Source organism: Mandrillus leucophaeus, unplaced genomic scaffold (assembly GCF_000951045.1).
Source record: "Mandrillus leucophaeus isolate KB7577 unplaced genomic scaffold, Mleu.le_1.0 Scaffold70, whole genome shotgun sequence".
Taxonomy (NCBI): Eukaryota; Metazoa; Chordata; class Mammalia; order Primates; family Cercopithecidae; genus Mandrillus; species Mandrillus leucophaeus.
In genome coordinates, this window is record NW_012107586.1 from 4,581,816 (window position 1) to 4,607,502 (window position 25,687).

The 25,687-nt window shown below is 57.0% G+C and overlaps 2 protein-coding genes across 3 annotated transcripts in view; one reads left to right on the forward strand and one right to left on the reverse strand.

The window, feature by feature from the left end:
* The first annotated feature begins 6 nt into the window (after positions 1 to 6).
* TMEM198 (transmembrane protein 198) lies at positions 7 to 6,947 on the forward strand. 2 transcript variants are annotated; one of them, XM_011964673.1, is made up of 6 exons: positions 7 to 365; positions 500 to 731; positions 1,079 to 1,248; positions 3,870 to 4,445; positions 5,516 to 5,718; positions 6,070 to 6,947. In XM_011964673.1, exons 3-6 carry the CDS (start codon positions 1,083 to 1,085, stop codon positions 6,205 to 6,207), a joined length of 1,083 nt encoding a protein of 360 aa, XP_011820063.1. In that variant the 5' UTR covers positions 7 to 365; positions 500 to 731; positions 1,079 to 1,082; the 3' UTR covers positions 6,208 to 6,947. The 2 variants fall into 2 exon arrangements, with proteins under 2 accessions (XP_011820063.1, XP_011820062.1); XM_011964672.1 differs by having other exon boundaries at positions 7 to 731; positions 1,044 to 1,248.
* Positions 6,948 to 7,079: 132 nt separating this feature from the next.
* The window catches only part of OBSL1 (obscurin-like 1), a 31,526-nt gene continuing 12,918 nt past the window's right edge, over positions 7,080 to 25,687 (reverse strand). Inside the window, exons 3-22 of the mRNA XM_011964695.1 lie at positions 24,785 to 25,054; positions 24,448 to 24,699; positions 24,003 to 24,305; positions 23,560 to 23,856; positions 21,950 to 22,222; positions 20,040 to 20,312; positions 19,073 to 19,345; positions 15,864 to 16,136; positions 14,830 to 15,105; positions 14,469 to 14,756; positions 14,006 to 14,281; positions 12,799 to 13,068; positions 12,365 to 12,637; positions 10,826 to 11,092; positions 9,935 to 10,047; positions 9,231 to 9,387; positions 8,899 to 9,060; positions 8,475 to 8,579; positions 7,892 to 8,161; positions 7,080 to 7,212 (exon numbers count right to left, since the gene is read on the reverse strand). Coding sequence (XP_011820085.1) covers positions 7,205 to 7,212; positions 7,892 to 8,161; positions 8,475 to 8,579; positions 8,899 to 9,060; positions 9,231 to 9,387; positions 9,935 to 10,047; positions 10,826 to 11,092; positions 12,365 to 12,637; positions 12,799 to 13,068; positions 14,006 to 14,281; positions 14,469 to 14,756; positions 14,830 to 15,105; positions 15,864 to 16,136; positions 19,073 to 19,345; positions 20,040 to 20,312; positions 21,950 to 22,222; positions 23,560 to 23,856; positions 24,003 to 24,305; positions 24,448 to 24,699; positions 24,785 to 25,054 — 4,679 coding nt within the window. The 3' untranslated portion in view covers positions 7,080 to 7,204. The remainder of the gene's footprint in view (positions 7,213 to 7,891; positions 8,162 to 8,474; positions 8,580 to 8,898; positions 9,061 to 9,230; positions 9,388 to 9,934; positions 10,048 to 10,825; positions 11,093 to 12,364; positions 12,638 to 12,798; positions 13,069 to 14,005; positions 14,282 to 14,468; positions 14,757 to 14,829; positions 15,106 to 15,863; positions 16,137 to 19,072; positions 19,346 to 20,039; positions 20,313 to 21,949; positions 22,223 to 23,559; positions 23,857 to 24,002; positions 24,306 to 24,447; positions 24,700 to 24,784; positions 25,055 to 25,687) is intronic.

Consider the following 25,687-nt stretch of genomic DNA (forward strand, 5'->3'; position numbering starts at 1 on the left):
CGGGCGGGCCCGCTCCCTCCCCGCAGAGCAGAGCCAGCGACCCGAGTCGAATCCCCGGGGCCGCGCCTCGATTCCCCTCCAGCAGCTGCTCTAGGGTGCGCAGGGTTCTTGCGCTCGGCCCCAGAGCCTCAGCCGCGGCCGCAGCTGTCCGACGTGTCACTGCAAGGGCCCCGCCCCCGGGGTGGGGTCTCGAGCTCCCGCTACCGGAGAGGGAGGAGAAGGGGGAGGTTAAAGGGGAAGGGCCCCCGGAAGTGCCCCCACCTCGGTGCGGGAGAGGGAGACGCCGGGGGCGGAGTCCCCTGCCTCCCGCGGCGTGGTTGGTGCGTCCCGGGTGACGTCAGAAGCAGCCCGCCCCTGCCTGGATGGTGCGCCCTGAGTGACGTCAGGAGCAGAGGCCGGAGCTGTCCATCAGCACCAAAGGCCGCGGGCGGGCTCAGGGCATGGGGCCGCGGTTCTGGGGCGGCCCGAGCCCCGGCTCCTGCTCCTTCCCCTTCCCCAGGCCCAAACCGAGTTCCCGGACGCCGCGGGACTGGAGTGCCAGCCGGTGTTGGAGGTGGAGCGGCGCCGCCACCGCGCCGAGACCAGTCTCTGCGGCCCAGCAGCCCCCTTCCTCGCACGACGGACTTTCCCTGGACCCCAGTCAATTGGAGCCTGTGGCGCCCCGCAACCCCGGCCCCTCGGGCGTCTACACAGTCTCTTTCACTCAGAAGCTCAGGTCGCCTCCAGCCCAGGTAAATCTTGGACAATCCCATATTGAGCCGCCCACAGACGAATCTCTTGGCTGCCTTCTTCTCACTGGCAGCACACTCCCCTCATCCCCCCTGACTCCCGTCCCTCTTTTAACTTCATCCCAGTCTCCTCTAGCCAGGCACTTTTGTTTCCCTTTGTCTTTGCTCTCCACTCCAGAGATGCTTCCAGAGCTGCACAAATGTGGATACCACTCCTTTGTCCACTGTCCTTGCTGAGTTCTCCCAATCCCTCTCCTACCCCCATCCTGGTGGGGACCCAGGACTCCTCTGTGACCCCAACTTTCCCTCTGTCAGGTTAACTTGGGAGGGTGACTCCCTTCTATTCCCAGCATTATGCCGGGGACTGTGGCAACACTGCGGTTCCAGCTACTGCCTTCTGAGCCAGATGATGCCTTCTGGGGTGCCCCTTGTGAACAGCCCCTGGAGCGCAGGTACCAGGCACTGCCGGCCCTCGTCTGCATCATGTGCTGTTTGTTTGGAGTCGTCTACTGCTTCTTCGGTGAGATCCCCATCTCATCCCTCACCTGGGCTCCCCAGTGTTTTCCCGAGTTCTTTTTCTGAGCCCCTCAAGTCTTCTCTGAATCCCTCTACCATCGTGAATAATTCTTCCTTTTCTTTCATCCCACATATTTATAGATTGTCTAGACTCTATATTATAGGAAACACAGGTTTTTGGATTAGGCACACCTGAGTTTGAATTTACTTAGCTTTGCAGTTACTAATTGTGATGTCTTGGGCACATTAATCTGTCTGAGCCTCAGTTTTCTCATCTGAACAATGATCACATTTGTCTCATGTAGTGTTATAAGAATCAATAAGCATTCAATAGATAGTAGCTATTGTGGTGAGGATGTGTTTGGGTCACTGTGCTAGGTAGGCACTGAAAACACTTAGCAGGGTCATTACACATGGTCCCTTACCATAGGGCATATCATCTGACAGGGAGGAGACTCCCTGGAGCATTTACACCTGGGATACATATTAGAGCGGGCTGGATGGTGGTCACACACATCCATCCAGCCTATAAGGCAGGCTCCGGTAATCAGAGCTGCTGTGAATACTTGTACAGGATGGGTACTAAATAAGGGAACTCAGCTGAGTGGGCAAGTGAGGGCTAAAGTCCAGCTCATGCTCTGCCTGACAAAATCTGGGCCTTGGTACAAAGCTGCTTTGCCTAGAGAAAGGCACACCTTTTTCTAATATGCATAAAGGTGCCATATGGGCTAGTGGCCCACTGTAATGGGAGTAAGTGACCAGTGGCTCTGCAGCAAGAGTTACAGAACTTCAGAGGGGAGAGTGAGCTCTGAAGCTGGGGGCCCAAAGAAAGCCTCCGGGAGGAGAATTATAGGTGAGTGGGACCTGTGGGGGGCAAATGAGGCTTGGGGGCTGGGGTTCCAGGTTGGGCAGAGGTAGTGCAAGACTTGTGTTCTGCAGCCTCCTCCTACAATGGGTGGGTAGACAGGGTTGGGAGCCAGATGGTCCCTCCCATTCCTCCCCCAAACTCTGGGCTGAACAACTGAAGAGTAGGCAGGAGGAAGTGCCCCCCGCAAGGGTTCAGGACACATTCTGGGCCTCTGAGGATTCTGTATCACCTCACCCCCTCCATATCTGTACCCACTCCCTCTGCATGTTGCTCAATGTGGCCTCATATTCCCTCTCCTGGGCTTCCTGACATCCTACCCCTCTTGGATACCACTATTTCCAGGCTCATGGACTCTGAGCCCTTGTCCACGCCCTACTCCTCTCTCTGCTCACAGAGCCTCCTGGACTCTCATACTTCCCCCTACTCCTGGAAGTGACTCTCCTCTGTTATCTTTCTCTTTGGCTCTTCCTGACTCCTTGACCCCCACCTCTGATTTCCATCTTTCCAACTATTCAGAATCTCCACTTCCCTCACCCTTTCAGGTATCTCTAATGGGCCTAATGGCCCTATAACCTCCTTATTTCTGAAACTCCACAAACACTATTTCCTTCTCTTTGATTCTGTGTGACCTCATGTAAGCCTTAGTGACCTCCACCTCCCCTCACCTCCAGTTATGTCATTACCTTCCATCCCTCTGACCCCCTCTATTACTCCTAGCTTTGATCACTGGTTACTCCTCTCTAATCCCTATAACCTCATCATTTGATCACCCCTCCCCATACTGTGATCCCAGTAATTCCTTGTTTTGGTCTCAGTGTTCCTCTCTCTTGGAAATCATTTTATACTCTCAATGATTCTATTTCTGTCAATCTCCCTAACCTACAAATACCTCATTTTCCAGGACAACTCCCCAATAACTCTGCTTCTCTGTCCTCTTTGTAACCTTTCAGTGGTGCCATATCTCTGAAGCCCTGTGACCCTCAAAAACTCATCTTTCTGAACCTGTGTGACCCTCACCTCTCAACTTTTTTTTTTTTTTTTTTTTTTTGAGACAGAGTCTTGCTCTGTCACCCAGGCTGGAGTGCAGTGGTGCGATCTTGGCTCACTGCAACCTCTGCCTCCTGGGTTCAAGTGATTCCCCTGCCTCAGCCTCCTGAGTAGCTGGGATTACGGGTGCGCGTCACCATGCCCGGCTAATTTTTTGTATTTTTAATAGAGACAGGGTTTCACCATGTTGATCAGGCTGGTCTCGAACTCCTGACCTTATGATCCACCCGCCTCGGCCTCCCAAAGTGCTGCCACCATGCCCAGCCCTTGAGTTTATTATGATTTCCAAATACCTCATCTCTGTGAGCAATCCCTTCTCAAAGACCCCACTGACTCTTTTGCTGATCCTCTTGGGATCCCAATGACTTATCTCTCTGACTCCTATGATCCCAATGACAGCAATGCACGAAGTCACCCTTGACTCGAAAGATTTATCCTAACTCTTGTGATCCTCAAATATATCAACCCTTATGATCTCAATGGTTATGTTTGCTTTCCCATTGACTGCCAACAGCCCTATCTCTCTAACCTCCCTTGACCTCAATGGCCGCATCACTGATGCCCTCATGACCCCAGTGACCCTCAATTCTCTGATCTTAGTGTGTTTGTCTCTGGTTCCCCTGGGATCCCATGTCCTTGACCCCTCGGACCTGCTCCCTCCAGCCTGGTGCCCTCATCTTGGCCCCTCACTAGCCCCTGTTCCCCTCCAGGTTACCGCTGCTTCAAGGCAGTGCTCTTCCTCACTGGGTTGCTGTTTGGCTCGGTGGTCATCTTCCTCCTGTGCTACCGAGAGCGGGTGCTAGAGACACAGCTGAGTGCTGGGGCGAGCGCGGGCATCGCGCTGGGCATCGGGCTGCTCTGCGGGCTGGTGGCCATGCTCGTGCGCAGCGTGGGCCTCTTCCTGGTGGGGCTGCTGCTCGGCCTGCTGCTCGCAGCTGCTGCCCTGCTGGGCTCCGCACCCTACTACCAGCCAGGCTCCGTGTGGGGTCCACTGGGGCTGCTGCTGGGGGGCGGCCTGCTCTGTGCCCTGCTCACTCTGCGCTGGCCCCGCCCACTCACCACCCTGGCCACCGCCGTGACTGGTGCTGCGCTCATCGCCACTGCCGCTGACTACTTCGCCGAGCTGCTATTGCTGGGGCGCTACGTGGTGGAGCGACTCCGGGCCGCTCCTGTGCCCCCCCTCTGCTGGCGAAGCTGGGCCCTGCTGGCACTCTGGCCCCTGCTCAGCCTCATGGGCATTCTGGTGCAGTGGCGGGTGACAGCTGAGGGGGACTCCCACACGGAAGGTAAGGGGGCACAGGCCAAGGTGGACATGAGAGGAGTGGGTGGCCAGGGATGGGTGGGGGGCCGAGTGACTGAGGAGTAGGGGACAGCAGCAGAAGGCCTCGATGGCTGTAGAGAGCTGACTTGCTCAGGGTCTGGGAGGATAGGACCCAGGTGCCATCATTCATTCCACAACAACATATGGAGTGTTGGCTCTGCACCGACACCATTCCAGGCACCAGGGATACAGCAGAGATAACACAGACAAGGTTCCTGTCCTTATGGGTGTACATTCAGGGCAGGCAGGAGACAGATAACAGAGATGCAAACAAACCAGATGATTCCAGTTGTGTAGAGTGATATGACAGAGACATGCAGGGTAATGTGAAAGAGTGACCTATGGAAGCTATTAGAGTTAGGGTGGTCAGGGAAGGCTACTTGAAGGAGGTGATATGTAAGCAGGCACTTGAAAGCTAAGGGGCCAGCCATGCAAAGAGCTAGAGAAGAGGAAACAGCAAGGGCGAGGGCCCTGAGAAGGAATGAGCTCAGCTTGTTTGAGGAAGTGGGGCAGGAGTATGGAAGGTGAGGTGTGGGAGCCAGGGTGATTGCGTGGACCCTCTGGGTCATAAGAAGCACTCCACATTTTATTGGAAGGGCAATGAGACACCACTGGAGGGTTTAAAGTAGGGGAGAATAGAATCTAATTTAGTTTTTGGGATGCTCATTCTGCTGCTGAGTGTAGAAAGCATTAGAGGGAGCAAGTGTAGGGAAAACCAGTGACGAAGCAGCTATGATTGTCCAGTGGAAAGATGATGGTGGCTGGCCTAGGTGATTGGGAGAGGGATGACAGCCTGGAAGGGGGTACCTGGAAGCCTAGGAATCTTCCATAAAGACCTATGGAAGAAAACAACAACAGCGGGAAGTCCCCTCTGAGAGGCAGGAGACCAGGAAAGGAAGTGACAGGGTGGGAGTAAGGGGTTATGGACAAGAGGAATCTGGAAGCCTAGAGCCCCAGGTGGGAAGAGAGAGGGAGGGCTCAGGGGAAATAAGGCGCACAGTCCTCTGAGTTCCTTCTCTACCCATCCCACCACAGTGGTCATCAGCCGGCAGCGCCGACGCGTGCAACTGATGCGGATTCGGCAGCAGGAAGATCGCAAGGAGAAAAGGCGGAAAAAGAGACCTCCTCGGGCTCCCCCCAGAGGTCCCCGGGCTCCTCCCAGGCCTGGGCCCCCAGACCCTGCTTATCGGCGCAGGCCAGTGCCCATCAAACGCTTCAATGGAGACGTCCTCTCCCCGGTGAGCTCCCTGAGCCCATCCAGCCAGAATGAGAAGGAAGTGTGGAAACTCTGTCCGAACAGGACTGGGCTTTCCCCATGGACTGGTTGCTATCTAGAAGGCCTATTTGTCCATGCATCGGAGGCCACGCACCAGGGGCTTGGTGGGTCCAGCTGATGGGGGGATTGGGGGAAAGGTGCCCTCAGTATGGGTTTTAAGTGGGATATGGTTATGTGGTGGGGTCTCAGGGCTGTGGACTCTGGATCTATGGCAGTCTATAGGGGTGTCAGGCATGTAGGAATTCAGGAAGAGGTGGCTTTTAGGGCAGGATTCTGCGGTGGGACTCTCACACCTATGTTTGCTCCCCCACAGAGCTATATCCAGAGCTTCCGAGACCGGCAGACCGGGAGCTCCCTGAGCTCCTTCATGGCCTCACCCACAGATGCGGACTATGAGTATGGGTCCCGGGGGCCTCTGACAGCCTGCTCAGGCCCCCCGGTGCGGGTATAGCCATATCTGCCTGTCTAGACTCTGCAGTCACCAGCTCTGCCAGCTCGGGGAGGCCTGCTAGGCTGCCACTTAGCCCCCTGGCTTTGGCTGTCCCTCTCCCCAGCCTGGAGAGGGCTGGCCTGGTCACTAGAAGGGAGGATTGTCTCAGGCGAGTCTTGGCCTGAGAGGAAAGCCCCCTCCCAAGCTCCCAAGAGGCTCCTGAGGAACTCGGGGTGTGAACCCCATTGGGGTGTGCTCAGGGTTGTGAGTGTGTTGCCCGTGTGTCTGTGTGTATGTGTGCAGGGGTGGGCGGGCTTGGAGGGGACGCTGGGACCCTTGCCTTAGATTTCTGACTGGTAGGGTTTCTCCAGGCTCAACCCCACCTCCTCACCCCCTGCCGGGGTCCCATGGGCCACCTCCTGCATGTCTCCGCGGAGGGGCTACCTTCCTTCCCATCGCCCTGCCTCCCAGCCAGACTCATCTAAGGGTTCTTGTCCTTGTCTATGGGGCAAACTGTAGCACCCCTCACCCTGGTCCCCTGGCCTCTGCAAAGCCACCAGCCTGAGGGCAGTGGCAGGAGATGGGGGTGGGGGGTGCTGCTCTGGGCTGGGTTGGGAAGGGAGTTGGGGAGGGGCTGAAATGCACGGTGCATGTCTGGTGTCTGTCATGCCAACCTGGACACCTCATGCTTCTGTCTCCCCCACCCCACTCTGTTTTACATCTTTTATAAATGTGCCAAACTGCGTGGCCTCTGCCAGGAATGGTGGTCTTTGGTGGCTGGCACTTTCATGGGCCAGGTACAAGCACTACAGCCCTCGGTCCCCAGTGTCGCTCACTGCACAGAGGCTCCAGGCAAGGTCTGCCCTCCCACATCACTCAGAGAGGCAAGGAAATGAGCTGTAGCACTTTTATTGTCTCCTGACACCTCTGGTTTCCCTGTCTCTCTACCCCTGCCCAGGGTAAGGGCGCACGCCTTCCAAGTTGTCCAAGGGCACCCGCCTGGCCTGGTTCGGTCCTCCTAGTTACCTGCAGAGGAATGACTCCACATGTGGCTGGGGAGAGAGTGGGTACCACCTTTCTCTCCCCTGGCAGAGCCTGGACACCAGTACAGGAAGAGCTGGGGCCCCAGGCTATGCCCTACCCTTTCTCCGTCTTGGTCAGGGCTGTCTTGGCAGCAGGAAGGTGGGGGTCAGCTAGGGATGGGGCACAGGGCAGCACCTGAAGGGAATGCTGGGATTCGGGATAGAAGGTGGGATGTCTCCTACGTGGAAGAGGAAAGAAAGAGGCTTCTGCCGAGGCTGACATGGAACTTGCTGAGATGGGTAGAGGCAAGCTGGGCAGAGGGCAGGAGAGAGGAGGGACAGGCTGGAGGCAGGCAGTGTTGGGGAAGTGGGGAGGAAAGGAACCGGTATAAACAGGGCTGTTCAAGAGAGACAAACATGGTCCAGTGGCAGGAGAGAGGAGAAGCCTGGCAGGAAGGGGCGTAGAAAGGTGGGAACAGCTGACCAGGAGCAGCTGATCTGAGCCAAGCGGTTCCAGGGCTTTCCAGCCCTAGGTGTGCTCTACCCTTCCCCTCCCCCATCCCCACCTCCGACGTATCCCAGGACCCGTTGCCACCCTAAGTCCTGGAGAGCCAGGTGTGGCTTAACCCATCAGCTCCCAGGCGCCCTCGCCCTCCTGCCTCTGCCCAGTTAACTTTACTCACCCTCTACCAGCAGCCGTGTGTGGGCGCTGTCCTGGCCGGCCTGGCAGCAGTAGGTGCCCTGGTCCTCAGGTCGAACGTCATGGATGACCAGGCTGTGGGTGGGGCCGTGGCTGCGCATCTCATACTTATCTCCCGGGCACAGCTCGGCCCCCTCCCGCAACCAGCACACGTGGCCCCCCGAGCGGGACACAGTCACCTCCAGCACCGCCCGGCGGCCCACCAGAACGGTCTTCTCTCGAGGGGGGTGGCGGCACATCTGGAGAGGCAATGCTGGGGATAGGGGGCAGGAGCTTAAGTTAATAGGGACACGCATGGCCCCCAGGAGAAGAGATGCATCTTCCCTCCCTGCAGCCTCCACTCCTGGCCTTAGCCCTCTATGCCACCAGTCCGTTCCCTTGCACGTCAGACCCAAAGTCTCCTCTTCCCGGGGAAACGCGCTGCCCTCTGTGACCTGGCCCAGGACAGCCCCTCGGGGAGAGGGGAAGAGAGAGAGGCAGCGTTCTTGGGGCCAGCCCCAAGTCCGTCAGTCCCATGGCAGGAGACAGAGGATGTACTCTCTGTGGCTCCCGCCCCAGGTGCTTACCCTCCACTTCCAGTAGAGCCAAGGACTGGGCGGGCCCCGCCTGGAAGCGTACTTCACCGGCGTCTTCGGCCCGCAGCTCGCTAAGCACCAGAATGTGTTTCTTCCCTGGGGGTGAGGGGGTCGCTAGCGAGGCCGGAGCCACCTCTGAGGAGCGCTAGGGACGAAGGTGGGGGCGCAGCAGGCCCCTGGGTCGGTTCGAACACCGTTAGTGTACGCTAGGGTGGGCGGAACCGGGATACCGCGTGGGAAGACTAGCGGTCCGAGACTCGGGGCTGGGGGCGGGGGAAAGACTGGGGACGAGGCTCACAGGGCCGCGGGGCGGGGCCCGTCCGAGTCAGGGGCGGGGCTTGTCCCGGTGGGGCGGGATCTGTCCGAGTCTGGGCGGGGCAGCGAGGGGCCCGAGAGGGTAACCAGGAGGCCAGACCTTCCTGCCTGATGCGGACGCGGGCTCCGGGTCTCAGCGGGCGGCCTCCGAGCTCCCAGCGCCCTGTGGTCTCGACCTCCGATACGGTGCACTCGAACGTGGCGCCGTCGCCTTCACGGGCGCTCACCGACCGCAGCTCGGAGAGCACCGCCACCGTACGTTCTGGGGCGGAGCCCGGGGCGTGAGCGGGGCGGGGTGGAGGGCAGGTACCAGCCACGCCCCCTCCACGCCCCCTTTCTAGAAGCACGCGCGGTCAGCAGGGTCGGGGGAAGACCGCTTCGCAAGTCTCATGCCCAAAGCAGTGCCCAGCCTCCGCATCACCCCATACCCACCGCGCACGGTCAGGCGGACCGGCCCGGCGCGGGTCGTCCCCACCGCGCAGCTGTAGGTCCCGGCGTCCGAGGGGCCGCAGCGCCGCAGCTGGAGAAGGCGGCGCGTGCCGAGGGCCTGGAGCCGGAGCCGCGGACTGGGAGTGAGCGCGTTCCCGTCCTAGGGGCGGGAGTTGCAGAGGGTCGGGGCGGGCCCGGCTGGGCACAGGCGACCCCGGCCCTGGCAGGCGGCAGCACCCTCTGTTAATGCCAAGCAGTCTCGAGGCGCGTTTATGCGTGTCTCGTGTTCCCAGGCTGGGGTCGGGCTGTCCCCACGCCTTTGGGGTCGTGCCAGGAGCCTCTTTGAAAAAGTGTCACTTTTTGGGGACCTTAGGGCCGCCAAGGTGCTCGGGAAGCCCAGAGCCAGGTATGGATCACAGGGGACATGGGCACGGATTCTGGAGTTAGACAAACCTGGATTCAAATATGGGCTCTACCTTTTGTCTGCCCTTGGGTAGGTAATTTGTTCCACTGAGCATCAGTTTCCTCATAGGTATCACAGTGACAAGACCTACCTCCTAGAGTTGTCCTTGGAGTAAGGGATAAAATATAATGCAAATCTTAGCACAGTGCCAGGCACATCCGCTTAAGTATTAGTTGTTTCTGTCTGGGGCATTATTATTGTTGGTGTTATGTTGAAGTGGGCTGGGCTGGGGCTGGGATCTGACCTTCTCCCAGGTAACATCAGCCAAAGCTTGGGAAAGCTCGCACTCCAACGTCGCTGTGTCGCCCTCGGTCACCTCTAGGTCCTGTGGCCCCTGCACGATGGTCACTGGGACCTCTGGGAGTGGGAGAGGGAGGACAGTGCAGAGGGAGCAGGATGGGGACCAATCTTGTAGGGACAAGGAGGACATACACTTGGGCACAAGGTGTCAGTAGAGGACACTAGCGAGTGGGGGATGAGCTGGGACAAGTGGTCCAAGAAGGATCCGTCAGTGGTGGGGACGGGGGGTGGGGGGTGGTGGTGGGCAGGGCCACAGGGCCAATGGGTTAGGAGTGGCCAACCGGGAGTCACACTTTAAGGTGGTCAGTGGGGGAGAGGCTGGGGACCAGAGGGCAATGGGGAAACAAGCAGAGATGCCAGTGGAGTGGTCAGTGGGAACATCCTGGGGCTGGAAGCAAACATGGGGGACACTCAAGCAGAGTTGCTAGTGATGTCACCCTCAGGCAGTCAGTGGATTTGAGGGACTGGACAGGCAGAAGGAGCCATGGCAGGCAGTGTAGCCAGTAGGGTCACAGTTAAGAGTGGTCAGTGGGGTGGTGTGCAGGCGGGCAGACAGCAGTGACCACAATGGCATAGGCATGCTCACAGTAGCAGAGTCAGTGTGGTTGGCTGAGCCTGGGGCAGTCAGGGGCCACACTCAGGCAGAGGAGTCTCTGGGGCCACACACGGCCTAAGAGTCGGAGGGGGGGGGTCACACTCTGGCAGGGATGTCAATGAGGGCCACACTGAGACAGGCATGGTCAATGGGGGTCACACGAGTCGGGGGTCAGTATTCATGCCTGGGGTGAGTAGGGCCACACAGGTCAGCAGGCAGGCTGTGGTCCTGGAGCCACACCTCTCACAACGAGTCTGGCTGCGCAGCGCAGGGAATCCGCCGTGAAGGAGACGCAGCCTGAGTCAGCCAGGCCCAGGCCTTTGAGTACCAGTCGGTGACTGTGGCCCTCTGAGTGGATGTGACACTTGGGCCCTGGATGCAGCCGGACTCCACCCCGGGCCCACTCCCCGGTTACACCTTCCTGGGACAGCTCCAGCTGGAAGGTGGCGCTGCCTCCCTCACTGACGGTCACGTCCTCCAGAGGCCGCAGCACCCTCAGCTGCCTTGCTGGCCGGGGGAGATGGAGAAAGGGAGGATGAGGCCTCCAGCTCTGGGCAGGGACTGCAGTCGATCCTCATCCCTTGGCCCTGCCTACACCCCCCAACACCCAACCTAAGGTCCTGACCAAAAAAGTTCAGAACCAGTGTGCAGGAAGAAAGGGGCACAGCAGACAGACTTGGCAGGGGGAGGGCTATATTAGGGTTAGGAGATGAGGGCACAGGAAGGGGGAGAAGTGTAGTTAGGGGGTCATGGAGTCTGGGTGAGGGGTACTGTGACACTTGAAGGAGCACGGAATTTGGCGTCAGACACACTAGAATGGAACCTCGCTCTACCACATAGTTAGTGTGCTGTGTGATCTTTGGCAAATGGCCTGACCTCTCTGGGCCCCAGTTGCCCCAGCTGTACAAGGTGAATAACACTGGGACACAGGTTTATTGTGATGATTTCTTGTATGAAATAAGTTAGAACAGATGTGTCACCAATGACAACCATTCACCAATCTCTGTGTAAGAATTTTCATCTCAGTTAATGTTCCCAGAGACACTTGAGACGGGGATCAACCCCATTTTAAAAATTTGAGACAGGGTCTTGCTGTCATCCAGGCTGGAATGCCATGGCATGATCATAGCTCACTACAGCCTCAAACTCCTGAGTTCAAGCAATCATTCCACCTCAGCCTCCCTAGTAACTACCATGCCTGGCTAATTTTTATTTTTTTTTGTAGAGATGGGTTCTTGCTATGTTGCCCAGGATGGCCTCAAACTACTGGCCTCAAGGGATCCTCCTGCCTTGGTCTCCCAAAGTGTTAGGATTACAGGCGTCAGCACTGCACCTGGTCTCAGCCCCATTTTTAAGGAGACTTGGCTCAGAGAGGTTAACTTGCATGAGGTCACACAGGAAACAGAGGGCTCCAGCTTTGGGTAGGACGTGTGGGGTGCTGTTTGCCAGTCATCCCTGCTACTTAAGTGGGTATGTGTATCCCTAGAATACATGACTGAAGGATGCCCACGGCAGGTCTTTCTGGAGAATATTTGTGTTTATAGCAAAGCCAACTTGGAAATATGCAATGGAATGCAAAATCCACATGGACTTCTAAGGTAAATAAAAAATATTAGAAAAAGAAAAGTTTTGCTTTGGGCAGGCTGCTGCTGGGACGGCCATGGTTGACTTTTCTCAGCGGTGAGGGGCACTTTGGTGGGGGCCTGAGGGACTCCAGGACAGCCAGAAAAGGCTGTGCTGTGGGGTGGGTAATGCATTAAGAGAGGACAGGGCACTCACGCCTCACGCTGAGCCTGGCCAGTGTGCGATCGTGGTGACTCTCACAGCCGTAGGTGCCCTGGTCAGCTAGTATGACACCATGGATGTAGAGGCGGTGGATGTGCCCATCCTGGGCCATGGACAGGCGAGAGTCGTGGGGCAGGGGCTGCCCACCTCGTACCCAGCGCACGGCCCCCGCTGCACCCACTCGGCCTGTCTCCACTTCGAGACACACGTCCTGGCCTTCCTCTGCCCGCACGTCCTGCAACCGCCGTAGGAACAGCAGCTCTGTCTCTGGTGGGGAAGGAGGAGGCCATGGAGCCTGGTGGGGTTGGAAACTGGCCCCTTGCTCCATCCCACTGGTCTGTCCCTAGGTAGACAGGCAAGGCAGCTGGGGTCCGAGTTGGGAGTACAGGCACAGGACACAGAGCACCTCATCCTCACCAGGACCTAACCTCGAACATGGAGCCGGGCACTTGTGGTCGTGCTCCCTGCCCGCACAGTCACGGTCCCTGCATCACCCAGTTGGCAGCCTCGCAAGGTTAAGATGCGGCTTGAACCATTCTGGGCCATCTCCACCTGGGGCCCTGGAGTGACGACGGCCCCATTGCGCAGCCAGGTGACATCGGCATCTGGTGGGGAGACTTTACACCGGAACGTGGCATCATCGCCCTCGTGGACAGTGAGTGGTGTCAGCTCCGAGACCAGCTTCACCGGCAGTGGCTCTGAGGGGCACGGTCAGGCAGTGAGCTGGACTGGGTCTTTTCTCCTCTCTCCTTTTCATCCCCTCCTCAGGGTACAGGCCCTCATCCCCAGTCATTTAACAAACCTTCTGTGAGGACCTACTATGTATCGACCACACGGGTGGCCCAAAGGACAAGATGCCAGCTCCCTGCCAATTCTTTTAGTCAGTTCCTCGAAATCCTAGCCTAGCACCCCACCTCGGTGATGCACTAATAATATCATTTACCAGGGACCCTATTTACAGCATTTACTTGTCACAACAGGTCTATAAGACAAGCACTATCCCCTTTTCGGAACTGGGGCTCACACAGGTTGAACAACTTTGCCTATGTCACACAGCTACTGGGGCACAAAATCCAGGCTGGAACCTGGGTGGGTGGATGCCAGAGCCTCTGCTTTTAACCACCAGTCTATGCTTTTTTTTTTTTTTTTTTTTTTTGAGAGGGAGTCTCGCTCTGTCACCCAGGCTGGAGTGCAGTGGCCGGATCTCAGCTCACTGTAAGCTCCGCCTCCCGGGTTCACGCCATTCTCCTGCCTCAGCCTCCCGAGTAGCTGGGACTATAGGCGCCCACCACCTCGCCCGGCTAGTTTTTTGTATTTTTTAGTAGAGACGGGGTTTCACCGTGTTAGCCAGGATGGTCTCGATCTCCTGACCTTGTGATCCGCCCGTCTCGGCCTCCCAAAGTGCTGGGATTACAGGCTTGAGCCACCGCGCCCGGCCCAGTCTATGCTTTTAACCCTCTCACATGAGGGTTTCTGGAAAGGGGAGCCCTGAGCCCCTATCCAAGTGATGGTCATGCACACCCTGGTTGGAGCCAGAGGCAGCAAAGCGGGGATGGAGGGGTAAGGGGGCCCTAAAGTGTACCAGGTGGTCCTTGGGGTGCCAGAGCCCACAGGGTTTGAGGGGTACACTGTTACCTTCCACGCTGACAAGAAAGATGCGGCTGTCCTGGGGCGCGTCACACAGGTACTCCCCAGCGTCCCCACTTCGTGCCCCCTGCACCCGCAGCACCTGCCTGGCCCCAGCCTGCTCCAGCTGCACCCGCCCCTGGCTTGCCAGTCGCTCCCCGTCCTTGTACCAGCGCACAGGGCCCCCTGGCCCGGAGAGGTGCACCACCAGCTCTAGGTCCCCGCCTGGGGTGCTCCGAACCCTCGTCTGGGCTGCCTCAGGAGCTACCACCCGCACAGGGGGCTCTGTGGAGTCAGAGCTGGAGGTCACTGAGTGGGGAGAGGCTCAGGGCTTTGAGGAGGGCAGGGGGAGGCATGATGGGGAGGGTACTAAGAGAAGCGGGGCCAGGGATGGGCAGGACATGCTGGAAAAGCAGGAATCCTACAGGGTTTGGGATGCCACTCTCAGGCTTAGTGCCGAGGCTGTACTCACCAGCCACCTGGACAGTGAAGCTGAGGCTCGGGGCTCCTGGGGCTGCTCCCGACTGGCAGGTGTAGAGCCCTGCATGGGCTAGGCCTGCAGCCTGGATGCAGAGGACTCGGCGGGGGCCCTCAGCATGGAGCTCTAAGCCCTCGCCCTCCTGCACAGGGCTCCCATTGTGGCTCCAGACCACGGGGGCACCAGCCCGGGACAGTTCACAGCTCAGCACCACTGGCTCCCCCGGGGCCACACACAGCGGACTTGGGGTTGTCTCTGGAGCAAGGAACTGCACTGGGGGCTCTGGACAAGAGAGGAGGGTATCAGCGCATGCTTGCCCTTGCCTCCCTGCCCCGGGTTGGCCAGGAGCACTCACCAGCCAGGATGACATTGAAGGTGATGGCCTCATCCCGGGTCTCACACACATACTCCCCGGCGTCCTCAGGCTGGGCATAGGGCAGGGTCAAGGTGCGGGTGGGCCCCTCAGCACCCAGCTGCAGGGCATCTGATGCCTCCACTTCCAGCCCATCCTTGTACCAGCGCACCTGAGACCCAGCTGGGGCCACCTCACAGCGCAGCTCCACACGCCCTGGAGCCCCAAAATGCAGATCCAGGGAGCGGGCTGCTGGGTGCACAATCCTCTCTGGTGGGGCTGGTGGGTGGTCAGAGAGAGGCGTACATGGGCTTGGCCAGCGGGCCTCTCCTCCCTCACCCACCAGATCCTCAGCCCTCCCCACTGGCAGCCCAGCTCTTGAGAATGGTGCCAGCTGCAGTCCATGGAGCAGCTGCTGTGTGCCAGGCACTGTCCTAAGAACCCTGTGTTTTTCAGTCACTCTGACCACCCCCAAGAGGTGCACAGCTGCTGGCTGCACTTCACAGCTGAGGACCTGAGGCCTTTTTAGAAGAAACTGACTTGCCTAAGGTCACACAGACAGAAAGAGACGGATTTAGACTCACACCCAGATCTACACAGCTCACTCCATACCCACCCCCACTTCCTATCCCCTTTCCCTGCCTTGCCTCTGATGCACTCGTTACCACCTGACAAACCATCCCTTATTTTTTGTCTGTTCATCCTCGCTAGAGTGTAAGCTCTGTGAAGACAGGAGGTTTAGTCTTATTGGTTCACTACTGTATCCCCAGCATCTAAAACAGTGCCAAGCACATAGTAGTTGCTCAATGAGTATTAAATGAATGGATGAATGAACAAATGGTTCTAATTGCTGGGCACCCTCCCACCAGGCCTCTGGTCCTGACCTGATGTGGCTAAGCAGGATTCTGGTGGCCAAACACGACGAAGGTGGATAAGGGGAAGGCTGGGGATGGGGTGGGGGAGGTGGGGCTAGGTGGGTGTCTGTCCCTTAGCCCCCTACCTCTCTACCTCCTCTGTGTGCTGCAGAGACTGCCCACCTGTGACAGTGACAGTGAAGAAGGCCGAGTCATCTCCAGCGTCGCATACAAACTCCCCCCCGTCCTCGGGCTGGGCAGCAGGTAGCACCAGGCGGCAGCGTGGCCCATCCCTCTCCAGCACCAGGGCCTCGCTCTCCTCCACTTCCAGTCCATCCTTGTACCAGCGCACAGGGGCATCCTCCCGAGACAGCTCACACATCAGCACCACACACTCCAAGGTCACGGCAATCAAGGTCACCTCATCGCGGGGATATATGATCCGTACTGGAGGTTCTGCAGGGTGGGGACAACCACAGCCTGTCACAAGCTCACCGTCAGCCTCTCTGGAGCCATTTGGCAGCATGAAGTCCCCATCACCCACATGATAATGAGACTAATAAGTAAAATAATAATAATAAGCAATAATGGGTCCACAGTTTGTTCTCTGAAAACCCTGGGGCCAGAGGTGTTACAGAATCCAGAATGCTTTGGATTCCAGAAATAATGCATTTCTCATCTATCACATACCTTCCTCAGCCCCCATGGGGGCCTCCCCCTTCATCAGTCACATTAACATGTCTATGGTGTAACACATATTACATTCACCCTAAGCAGGATATATTGAAAGATACAGAATCTTACAGATACAAGAATATATCTATAAGACACTCATATCTTATAGATATATAGCTAGAGCGATATTCACCCTTGGCACGATAATTAAAGCATAGAAATAGCTTCAGAGCAATGAAGCTCAGGTTTTACTGAAATGACTTGGAATACAAAACTTACAAAAAGCCTTTCGATTTTGAGAGTTTTGGAATTTTGGAACTATGGATAAGGGATGGTGGATCTGCAATAGCAAACATTGATATGATGCTTCCTAAGGTCCAGGAACAGTCCCAAGCACTTGAAACATTTAACTGTCACGGCAATCCTAAGAGGAAGGTAGTGTTTTATCCCCATTTTCCATATAAGGGACTGGGCACAGAGTGATTATACAACTTCCTTAAGGTCACACTGGCTACACCCACTCTGGGGCAGGAGGAAGAAATACCCTCTGTTAAAGGGAGGCTCAGACCCCACAGGTAGTGGCAGGAATTCCAAGCCAAGGCTTGCAGGAACTCAATAATGCTTTTTGCATTCAACGTCTGTCTGAGAGTTCCCCAGGGGTGCTAAATGCTGATTCTGAGAGCTCATCTCCAAGTTCTGGTCACTCCTCTGCAGAAAGGGAACCATGTCAATATTAGAGGTGACCAGTGCATGGAGCCCAGGCCTGCCCACACCCCCGCTGCCCCCAGGTTCCCCCAGAATCTTCAAGTTTCAGGGAGACTAGTGCTCCATTAGCCTCTAGCCCCCTGGTGGCTGGGCTGAGGAACTGCTAGCTTCCCAGCCGGAGGGGCCAGGGTTGGGGGGTGTTTTATAGGGGCACGCATGGGCGGGGGTAACCACAAGCTCCCCACTCAGCACCCCCGCCTCCATGGAGATTCCTGCCTTGAGCCACACAACCCGCCTCCCCCATGGGCTTCCTTGCTGTAAGGGCCTGGGGGATGTAGTCTGGTCCTCTGGGGCAAAGCAAGGCCAGGAGAGACCAGAATGCAGCTGCCTGAGGGGTGGGGAAGGTGATGAGGGCAGTGGAGTGAGGACAGGGATCAGTGAGGGGACCAGGGTGGCCACCCAGCCCCGGGACCTCAGCTTGGTGTCAGACTTGATTTGCTCTGGCCTAGAGCAGAGGTGGTGTTTGTGTGAACTTCCCTGTGAAGAGACTGATGTTTTGTGGGGAGCCTGGTGTTTTGTGGGGAGCCTAGTGTTTTGTGGGGAGCCTGAGTGTGGGCTGGAGTTTGTGTGTATGCGGCCATTACGTCTGGCCACGGCTGAGTGGGAGAGGGTGAAGGTGATTACTACAGGGCAGAATGTGTGCAGAAGGCCTCTTAGGCATTGTGGGCTTGTGTGTGCAGGGTGCACTAGCTGGGGTGCAGGGAGTGGGGGGCCCTAAACAGCTCAGCATGGAGCATGACTTTCAGGGCAGGGCTGAGGGAGGACAGGACTATAGCCACAGTAGGATGGGGGCTCCAATGCAGCCAGTGGGGTTCTGTGCCACGCAGAGCTGCCTAGCCCTATGGACCCCCAACCCCAGACACACACACTGGGCTGGATGCTATGAGCCGTCGCCCGGAAGTCTCCAGCACTGAACCTCCGTCACTTCCACAGTTGTCCTGTGCTTCTCCCGCTTTGAATATTCTCCCCCAACCTCCTGCCCACACCCCACCCCACTTAGCTCCAGTATCAGCTTTGAAAGCACTTGCTGTCGCCAGGCCAGGGTGGTGGCTCCCAGCCCAGGGACCCTCGACAACCCATGCTGTAAGATCCTGGAAGGCGTCTGGCTTTCCTGCCAGGCTGTGCACTCCTGGAGGGCAGCAGCTGTGTCTGCGCGCTGTTGGCTCCTGTGTGTGGAAGGGCAACTTTCTCCGAGGCCCTTCCTGACCCTTCTGCTCTGCGCTCTTGAGCCCTCTGCCCTTGGCCCTCACAGTACTTATCACCAGGTGTCACTGTACATTTATTTGCATGTTTATTGGTTTAACACAGGGGTCGCAAACTCAAATGCCCACGGGGCCAGGTTAGGTTAGTGGCTGAAGCAGTCTGGGGAAAGGCAAAAAGCAATGGCAGGGAGGTGGGACAGAGGAATGTGGGCCCCAAACTACGGGGGCAGCTGCTACTCAGTGCCAGCTGTTCGTCGCCATGGGGGGAAGCGGGACCAGAGCCGCCGGGTCTTCGGCTTTTTCAAGAGGACGCATAACTCCGGATTGTTATTTGAACTGTCCTGACTTTGGTAAGACTCTGCAGACCAAACAAAGCACATGTGTGGAATGCATGGGGCCCCAGGACTGCCCGTTTGCGACCCCTGGTAAACAGCTGTCACCTCACCTAGCCTGGCAGCTCTCTCAGAAAAGGGACAGTGTTTGCATGACTCACCTGCTACTCCCAGTGCCTGATCCAGGGAAAGTGCTCAGTAAATGAGCTGTGGAGCAGAGCTAGGCCTGGCCTTGGCCACCGGGGAGGGGCTCATTTCCTTGAATAGGGGCCCGGGCTCATCTCAGCAAGAACCTTGGCACATGCACCCGCAGCCCACACCTCCCTCCTCCCCAGGGTGCTAGCTGGGGCTATGTGGCCAGCTCCTCCAGGGCTCAGGGCTGTCTCTGGGACCCCAGGGAGCTGGGCTGGGCCCACACCTGTGACGGTGAGAGTGAAGGAGGCCGACTCGTCGTCGATTTCACACAAGTACTCGCCGGAGTCCTCGAGCTGGACAGAAGGCAGCACCAGGCGGCGGACAGTGTCTTCTTTCTGTAGGAGCAGCGCGGGGCTCTCCACCACCTCCTCTCCATCCTTGGTCCAGCGCACCTCCGCCCAGGGCCGGCATAGCTCACAGGTCAGCACCACACGCTCCAGGCGCACCGCTGCCACATACACCTTGCCGCTGGGATACACGATCCACGAAGACACGTCTGGAGGACAGGGACAGCCACTGCCGGGCATGAGGGGTGGGCCAGGTGTGCCCTGCCGCCCTCCTTGATCCAGTTGTGTCCCCTACCCCTGGAAAGGAGGCCATGTGTTGAAGAGGGACCTCCCAGAGACCGCATCTCACAGCAGCTAACAGTTACTCACAGCTAGAGACACATGAATACAGCTGTCACAAAAGCACAGCAGACCTTGTGCTGCACAGGAGCCACACAGCGGGGACCACGGGGTCAGCCTCAGCTGTAGAAATACTCCACATTCTCTGCGTTGGGACGGGGATGGTATGAAGGGTGGAACTGAGGAAAGGAGGGTTGGGTCCCCAGATGGAGCTGGGGGTCTCCTCCTCCAAGAATTTTTGGCCCCTCTAGTGCCTGAGACCACCTGCCCTAGACTCTGCCCTACCCTGCAATAAACTCACTGTCCCCAAAGATTTCCCTTGGTACAGGTTTTTAGGAGAACAGAGAAAGCAGGGCTTCCTTAGCCGAGACCAATGTGCTTATGATAACACGTTTCCTGAGTGTGACTAGACCATAGCTTGAGGAGAAAGGGAGGAGGTCTGATCTGCCAGCGGGAGGGCAGCAGGGGCGGGGAACAGTGGCCCAGGAGTGAAGGTGTGGCAGCTGCCCCAGCAGGAGCAGGGGCACCTTCCCCCGTGCCTCTGAGGCCCACCTGGCCCCCCACCTGTGATGGTGACGGTGAAGTAGGCACGCTCATCTCCAGCAACACACTGAAACTCGCCCCCGTCTGAGGGCTGGGTGGCGGGCAGCACCAGGCGGCGATGGGGCCCCTCGTTCTCCAGCACCACGAAGTCACTCTCCTCCACCTCCTGCCCGTCCTTGTACCAACACACAGGGGCGTCCTCTCGGTCCACCTCACAGGCCAGCATGACACACTCGGAGGTTATGGCATGCACGAACACATGCTCTCGGGGTTCCACGATGTGCACGGGGGGATCTGGGTGGGGAGCAGAGATGGCATCGCACAGACACCCCCGCACAAGGAGTCCAAACTAGCTGTGTGGCCAGGAGACACTGTTTCTGCACAGGAGGACACTGGGGGAGGGCTAAGGCCCTGCTGTGTAGGAACTCAGGGACAATGACAAGGAACGCTGAGGGTATGGCAGGTGAGGCATGGCAGGAGATCATGTGGCACCAGAGTGCTCTGTGGGTCCCCAAAGGATCAGAGGTGGCGGAGTGAGTACATGGACAGAAGGAGGCACAGAGAGTTCACAGAGTGGCAGCCACCATTTGTCTAGGCTGAAGGGAGGTCACTGTCACAAGTCACATCACGGCCATGCTTACTGCCTCTGTTACAAGACCCCAGGGCAGGCAGGAGGTGAAGGATGATCCAACAAGTGGCAACAGTGAGACAGCCACTCTCCAGGTAGTGGGTGCCCTGTCACTGGGTGCATTCGGGCAGGGCCCCAGTGTGGCCCCTGGCAATAGTGTGGAAAACAGGACTTCCACTCAGTGAGATGAGTGGGATCTGTGCTTCCCAAGCTGCTCTCTCAGAGAGTCTGCACTTGTTAAGAGAGGATCGTCAGGCTCCACCCTGGATACTGGGGCTCTGGATAGTCCAGGGATTTATAACCAGCTTCCAGGAGCTTCCTAAAGCAGCCAGTCTGTGGACTGACTTGTGAGAACCACGGGGCGACTGCACTCAATACTTCTGTTTGACTCTATCTGAGGCAGCAGGAATAGAACAATCCTGTGTGTGTCTCCAAGCTATGGTGTGACAGAGGTCACAAAACCTCTTACAGCCTCTGTTTCTTTGCCTGTGAACTGGAGATATATTGCCCCTCATCCAGTTGTGAGGATTAAATGAAAGAGTGTATACTGAAAATACTTAGCATAATGCTTGGCTCAGAGTAAGCACCCAAAAAGTGTTTGCTCCCATCTCTCCTCCCCTTAATTGCATTTTGTTCCGCCACCCAACCCAGCAGAGGCTATGTGGACAGCGAGGCAGTGTTAGTGTATCAGGGGTTTAGGAGGCAAAGGCATGCTGTGCATGGTGCACACCTATAATCCCAGCTGCTCAGGAGGCTAAGGAAGGAGGATCGTTTGAGCACAGGAATTCAAGGCCAGCCTGGGCAACAGTGAGACCCTCATCTTAAAAAAAGCAAGCAAGCAAGCAAGCAAGCCAGGCATGGTGGCTCACACCTATAATCCCAGCATTTTGGGAGGCTGAGGTGAGCAGATCACTTCAGGTCAGGGGTTCGAGACCAGCCTAACCAACATAGTGAAACCCTGTGTCTACCGAATAATAAAAAAATTAGCTGGGTGTGGTGGCACGCACCTGTAGTCCCAGCTACTTGGAAGGCTGAGGGGAGAATCACTTTAACCCAGTAGGCGGAGGTTGCAATGAGCTGAGATCGCACCATTGCCCTCCAGCCAGGGCAACAGAGTGAGACCCTGTCTCAAAAAAAAAAAAAAAAAAAAAAAAGCAGCAAGTGCAGAGTTATCTGAAACATGTCCCCTGGGCCACTGGGCTTTCCCTGTAAAGGACTCCCCCAAGTAGGCAGCAGACCAGAGGGCATGGCTTATGTGGCCCCACAATTGGCGGGAGGAGCCCAGGCTGGCGTGGTTCCTGACCTTGGACAGTGACACCGAAGAAGGCCGAGACCCCTTCTGTCCTGCACTCAAACTCGCCACTGTCCTGGACTTTGGCCTCAGGCAGGATCAGACGGTGTTTGCGCCCATCTATCTTCACCACCAGCAACTCGCTCTCCTCCACCTTCTGCCCATCCTTGTACCAGGTCGCCGGGAAGTCTACCCTTGAGAGCTCACAGGTCAGCACCACCCGGTCTGAGGTTGTGAAGGTCAATGATACCTTGTCCTGGGGGCTCAGGATATGCACCGGGCTCTCTGTGTGGGGAGAAGCACAGATCAGCACCCCTCCCTCCGGTGCATGGGCTCAGTGTTGGATGCATCAGAGGGAACCACTGCTGTTGTTGGGGTTTTTAAAAATAGGCTTAGGCTTACACACCAACCTTTAAGAGCAGGGCTTTGGCTGTGGGTAAGAATTCCTAGGGAGTCTGCTAAAAATGCAGAATTCTTGGACTCCCAAGCATGCAGGGGCCAGGAAATCTGCATTATAAACCAGCCCTCCAGGTGGTTCTGATGTCAGTGAGCCGGGTGCCCATTTTGGAAATGCTGCTCTGGTTGCTGGTCAGGTCTCGCCTGGCCCTCCACCTGCGACGCTGACAGCGAATCACCCCAAGACCCGGCGCATGGGTGCCAACAGATTCCTTGATTGGTCTTACAAACTCCAGCAATGGTGACATGGCACATGCTAGCGTGATCCTTGAACTTTCAGCACTCCCCCTCCAGCTGTCCTCCTCAGGGATGCCTTGTTCCCCTCCTTCCCCCTTTCAACAGGTGGCACAGTGTGATCAGGAGCCAGACTGCCTGGGTTCATAATTCAGCACCTGTGCTCATTAGCTCCATACTTCGAGCAAGTCGCTTAACCTCTCTGTGCTTGTTTCCCCAGCTATAAAACGGGAATGTCAAAAGAACCTATCTTAAGTTTGAGACAAGCCTGGCCAGCATGGTGAAACCCTGTCTCTACTAAAATACAAAAATAAGCCAGGCATGGTGGTAAACGTCTGTAGTCCCAGCTACTCAGGAGGCTGAGGCAGGAGAATCGCTTGAACCCACAAGGTGGAAGGTGCAGTGAGCTGAGATCGCGCCATTGCACTCCAGCCTGGGTGACGGAGAGAGACTCCATCTCAAAACGAACAAACAAACACGAAACAAAACAAAACAAAAAACTCTATCTTACGGGACCATTGAGAAGATTGTGTTAATGTATGTAAGGTGATTAGGACTGTGCCTGGCAGGTAGAAAGTTGCAGTGAGAGTGTCAGCAATCAGACAACTTGGCAGGAGGCAGTCAGGGACTAGCAGCCAGGGTCTGTGTCTTTCAAATGAGATGACAAATGTGATAGAATTCTGTAAACCACAAAGCACTCCAGAGAATTGGGATGTGATGCTGACATATATCAAGATAACAATGCCCTGGATGTTGCATGTAAGTTGAAATTGGCCTTCCGGACCTCTGAGCCCTCAACCTGAGCCCATCACGGATGCTCCTTGCTCTCCTGGCCCCGATACAAGAAATGGGACCAACATCTGCCTCGTTTTGCCAACAGGACTTCTGCGTCTTGACTCTCTCTGCCCACTCAGGTCCCCACCGGCACCAACCTTGGATTGTGAGGGCAGCTGAGTCCTGCACGCCAGGGCAGCTGAAGCCAACCAGGGCACCACTGTCCTGGTGCTTGACGGCATGCAGGATGAGTCTGTGCTGCAGGCCCTTCTGCTCCATACGGTACCGCAGGGCCCCAGGTTCCACCTGGCCCTCTGGCTCATTACTCTTGAGCTCTTCCCCATTAAGGAACCAGGTACCCTGGATGATGGTGGAGAGATCGAGGGAGAAGACGGCATCTTCCCCGTCGTATACCTGCACATCCTCCAGACCTGCCACCAGGCGAGCTGTGGGCACTGCGACAGGGACAGAGTGCAGCTGTCAGAACTAGAAGGGGTGGCAGAGGGCAGAGGCTGGCAGATGGCAGGCCTGTGAGAGGACCAGCACTGAGGGCTGGGGAAGGGAGGAGAAGTGATGGGTGGGTCTGGCAGGACCAACTCACCAAGGTGAGCAGAACCATGGAACACCACGTGGGGACTACGGCCATGTCCGCTGACTGTGCAGATGCGGAAGCGGTAGTCACCCTCGGAGGGCACACAGTCGCCCGGCACCTCCACGGCCCCGGCTTTCTCGATGCTGAAGCACTGAATCCAGTCTTCAGAGCCCACCTCCTGCCGCTCCAGCCGGTAGATGAATGGGGTCTCGGGAGCTGGATCGGGAGGCTTCCAGGTCAGCAGGACCGTGTTCTTGTGGCCCTTGAACATCTCTGCTGATACAGGGGGTCCTGGAGGACTGTGCTTGACACCTGAGACCAAGGCAGGGATGTGTTCCGGCCTTGCTCGGGCCTCCACAGCCCTTCCACCTTAAATCTACTTCACCAACCCAACTGTGGCATCTGGCCAACCTTTTGCCCTGCCCTGCCTGTCCAGAGGCCTTCCTGCCCTCACATTTGACTCTGAGCAGCGTAGTGGTACGGGAGTTGCCCAGGCTAAAGGTAACCTCGCCAGCATCTTCTCGGGTGACCCCTGGAAGGACCAGAGCATGCATGTGGCCCGAGCTGCTCTGGCAGATGACTGGCAGCTCCTCCCCATCACGGCTCCAGCGTCCCTCAACTCCAGCCTCTAGAGTTTCCACCAGCAGCACCGCGTTCTCTCCTTCCAGGACGTCGAGCTTCCGGGGCAGGCGCTTCAGGATGGGACCTGAGATGCGGACGGGAATCCATCAGCCTGGAATCTGAGCACCTGCCTGCCTCCGCCTCAGCCTCTTTCCCATGGGTCAGCTGACCTTTGACTGTGACGTTGGCCACGGTGCGCACCCGGCCCCGCATCTCGCACAGGTAGACACCGTCATCGTCTGCCTTCAGCCTGTGGATGATGAGGCGCCGGACAGTGCCCTCTTCGATCTGCTCATACTTGCGGCAGGGCAGCAGCCGCTGGTCCTCACGGAACCAGGCCGTGGGGATGCGGGAGTTGGGTACTTTACACTCCAGCACGGCAATCCCGTGCTCACGGCCCTCCACATCCTGCAGGGGCCGTGTGAACCGGAGGCGGGGCTCTGTGGAGAGGGGAGAGACAAGAGAGGGCTCTGGAGAAGGGCCAGACTAGGTGTAGGACGCCTCAAATCGCATTAGCTCATGCCATGTGCTCTTTATGCAGAGCCAGCGGGCACTGTGGAATCACAGAAAACTACCAGAAGGGAAGTGGTGGTTCCTAAGATGACCTAAGTTCTCATCCAGCCCTGACACTAGCCACATCACCTTAAGCAAGTCCATTTCAACGCTTCTGGGCCTCAGTCTCCTTACTTGTAAAATGGGGAAAGGGACAAAAGGGGTTGGATCAGATTGATGATTTCCAAACTGTTCTCTGGGGTCCTCTAGGCCCTAGATTGGTGATTTTCAAATTGTTCCCTAGGCCCCCCGCCCCAGGCATTTCACATATTCCACAAGGGTCTGAGTAGAATTTAAAATATTTTAACGCTTTTCTTTTTTTCTTCTTTTCTTTTTTTTTTTTTTTTGAGATGAAGTCTCGCTCTGTTGCCCTGGCTGGAGTATAGTGGTGCAATCTTGGCTCACTGCAACCTCTACCTCCCTGGTTCAAGCAATTCTGGTGCCTCAGCCTCTCAAGTAGCTGGGATTACAGGCACGTGCCACCATGCCTAGCTAATTATTTTGTATTTTTAGTAGAAAAA

What these genes read in the sequence shown, in the direction of transcription:
- TMEM198 (XM_011964672.1), top strand. Translation starts at nt 1,083, where the DNA reads ATGCCGGGGACTGTGGCAACACTGCGGTTCCAGCTACTGCCTTCTGAG. An exon ending in AGTCGTCTACTGCTTCTTCG is followed by an intron (nt 1,249 to 3,869) that starts GTGAGATCCCCA and finishes GTTCCCCTCCAG; the next exon opens with GTTACCGCTGCTTCAAGGCA. An exon ending in ATGGAGACGTCCTCTCCCCG is followed by an intron (nt 5,719 to 6,069) that starts GTGAGCTCCCTG and finishes GCTCCCCCACAG; the next exon opens with AGCTATATCCAGAGCTTCCG.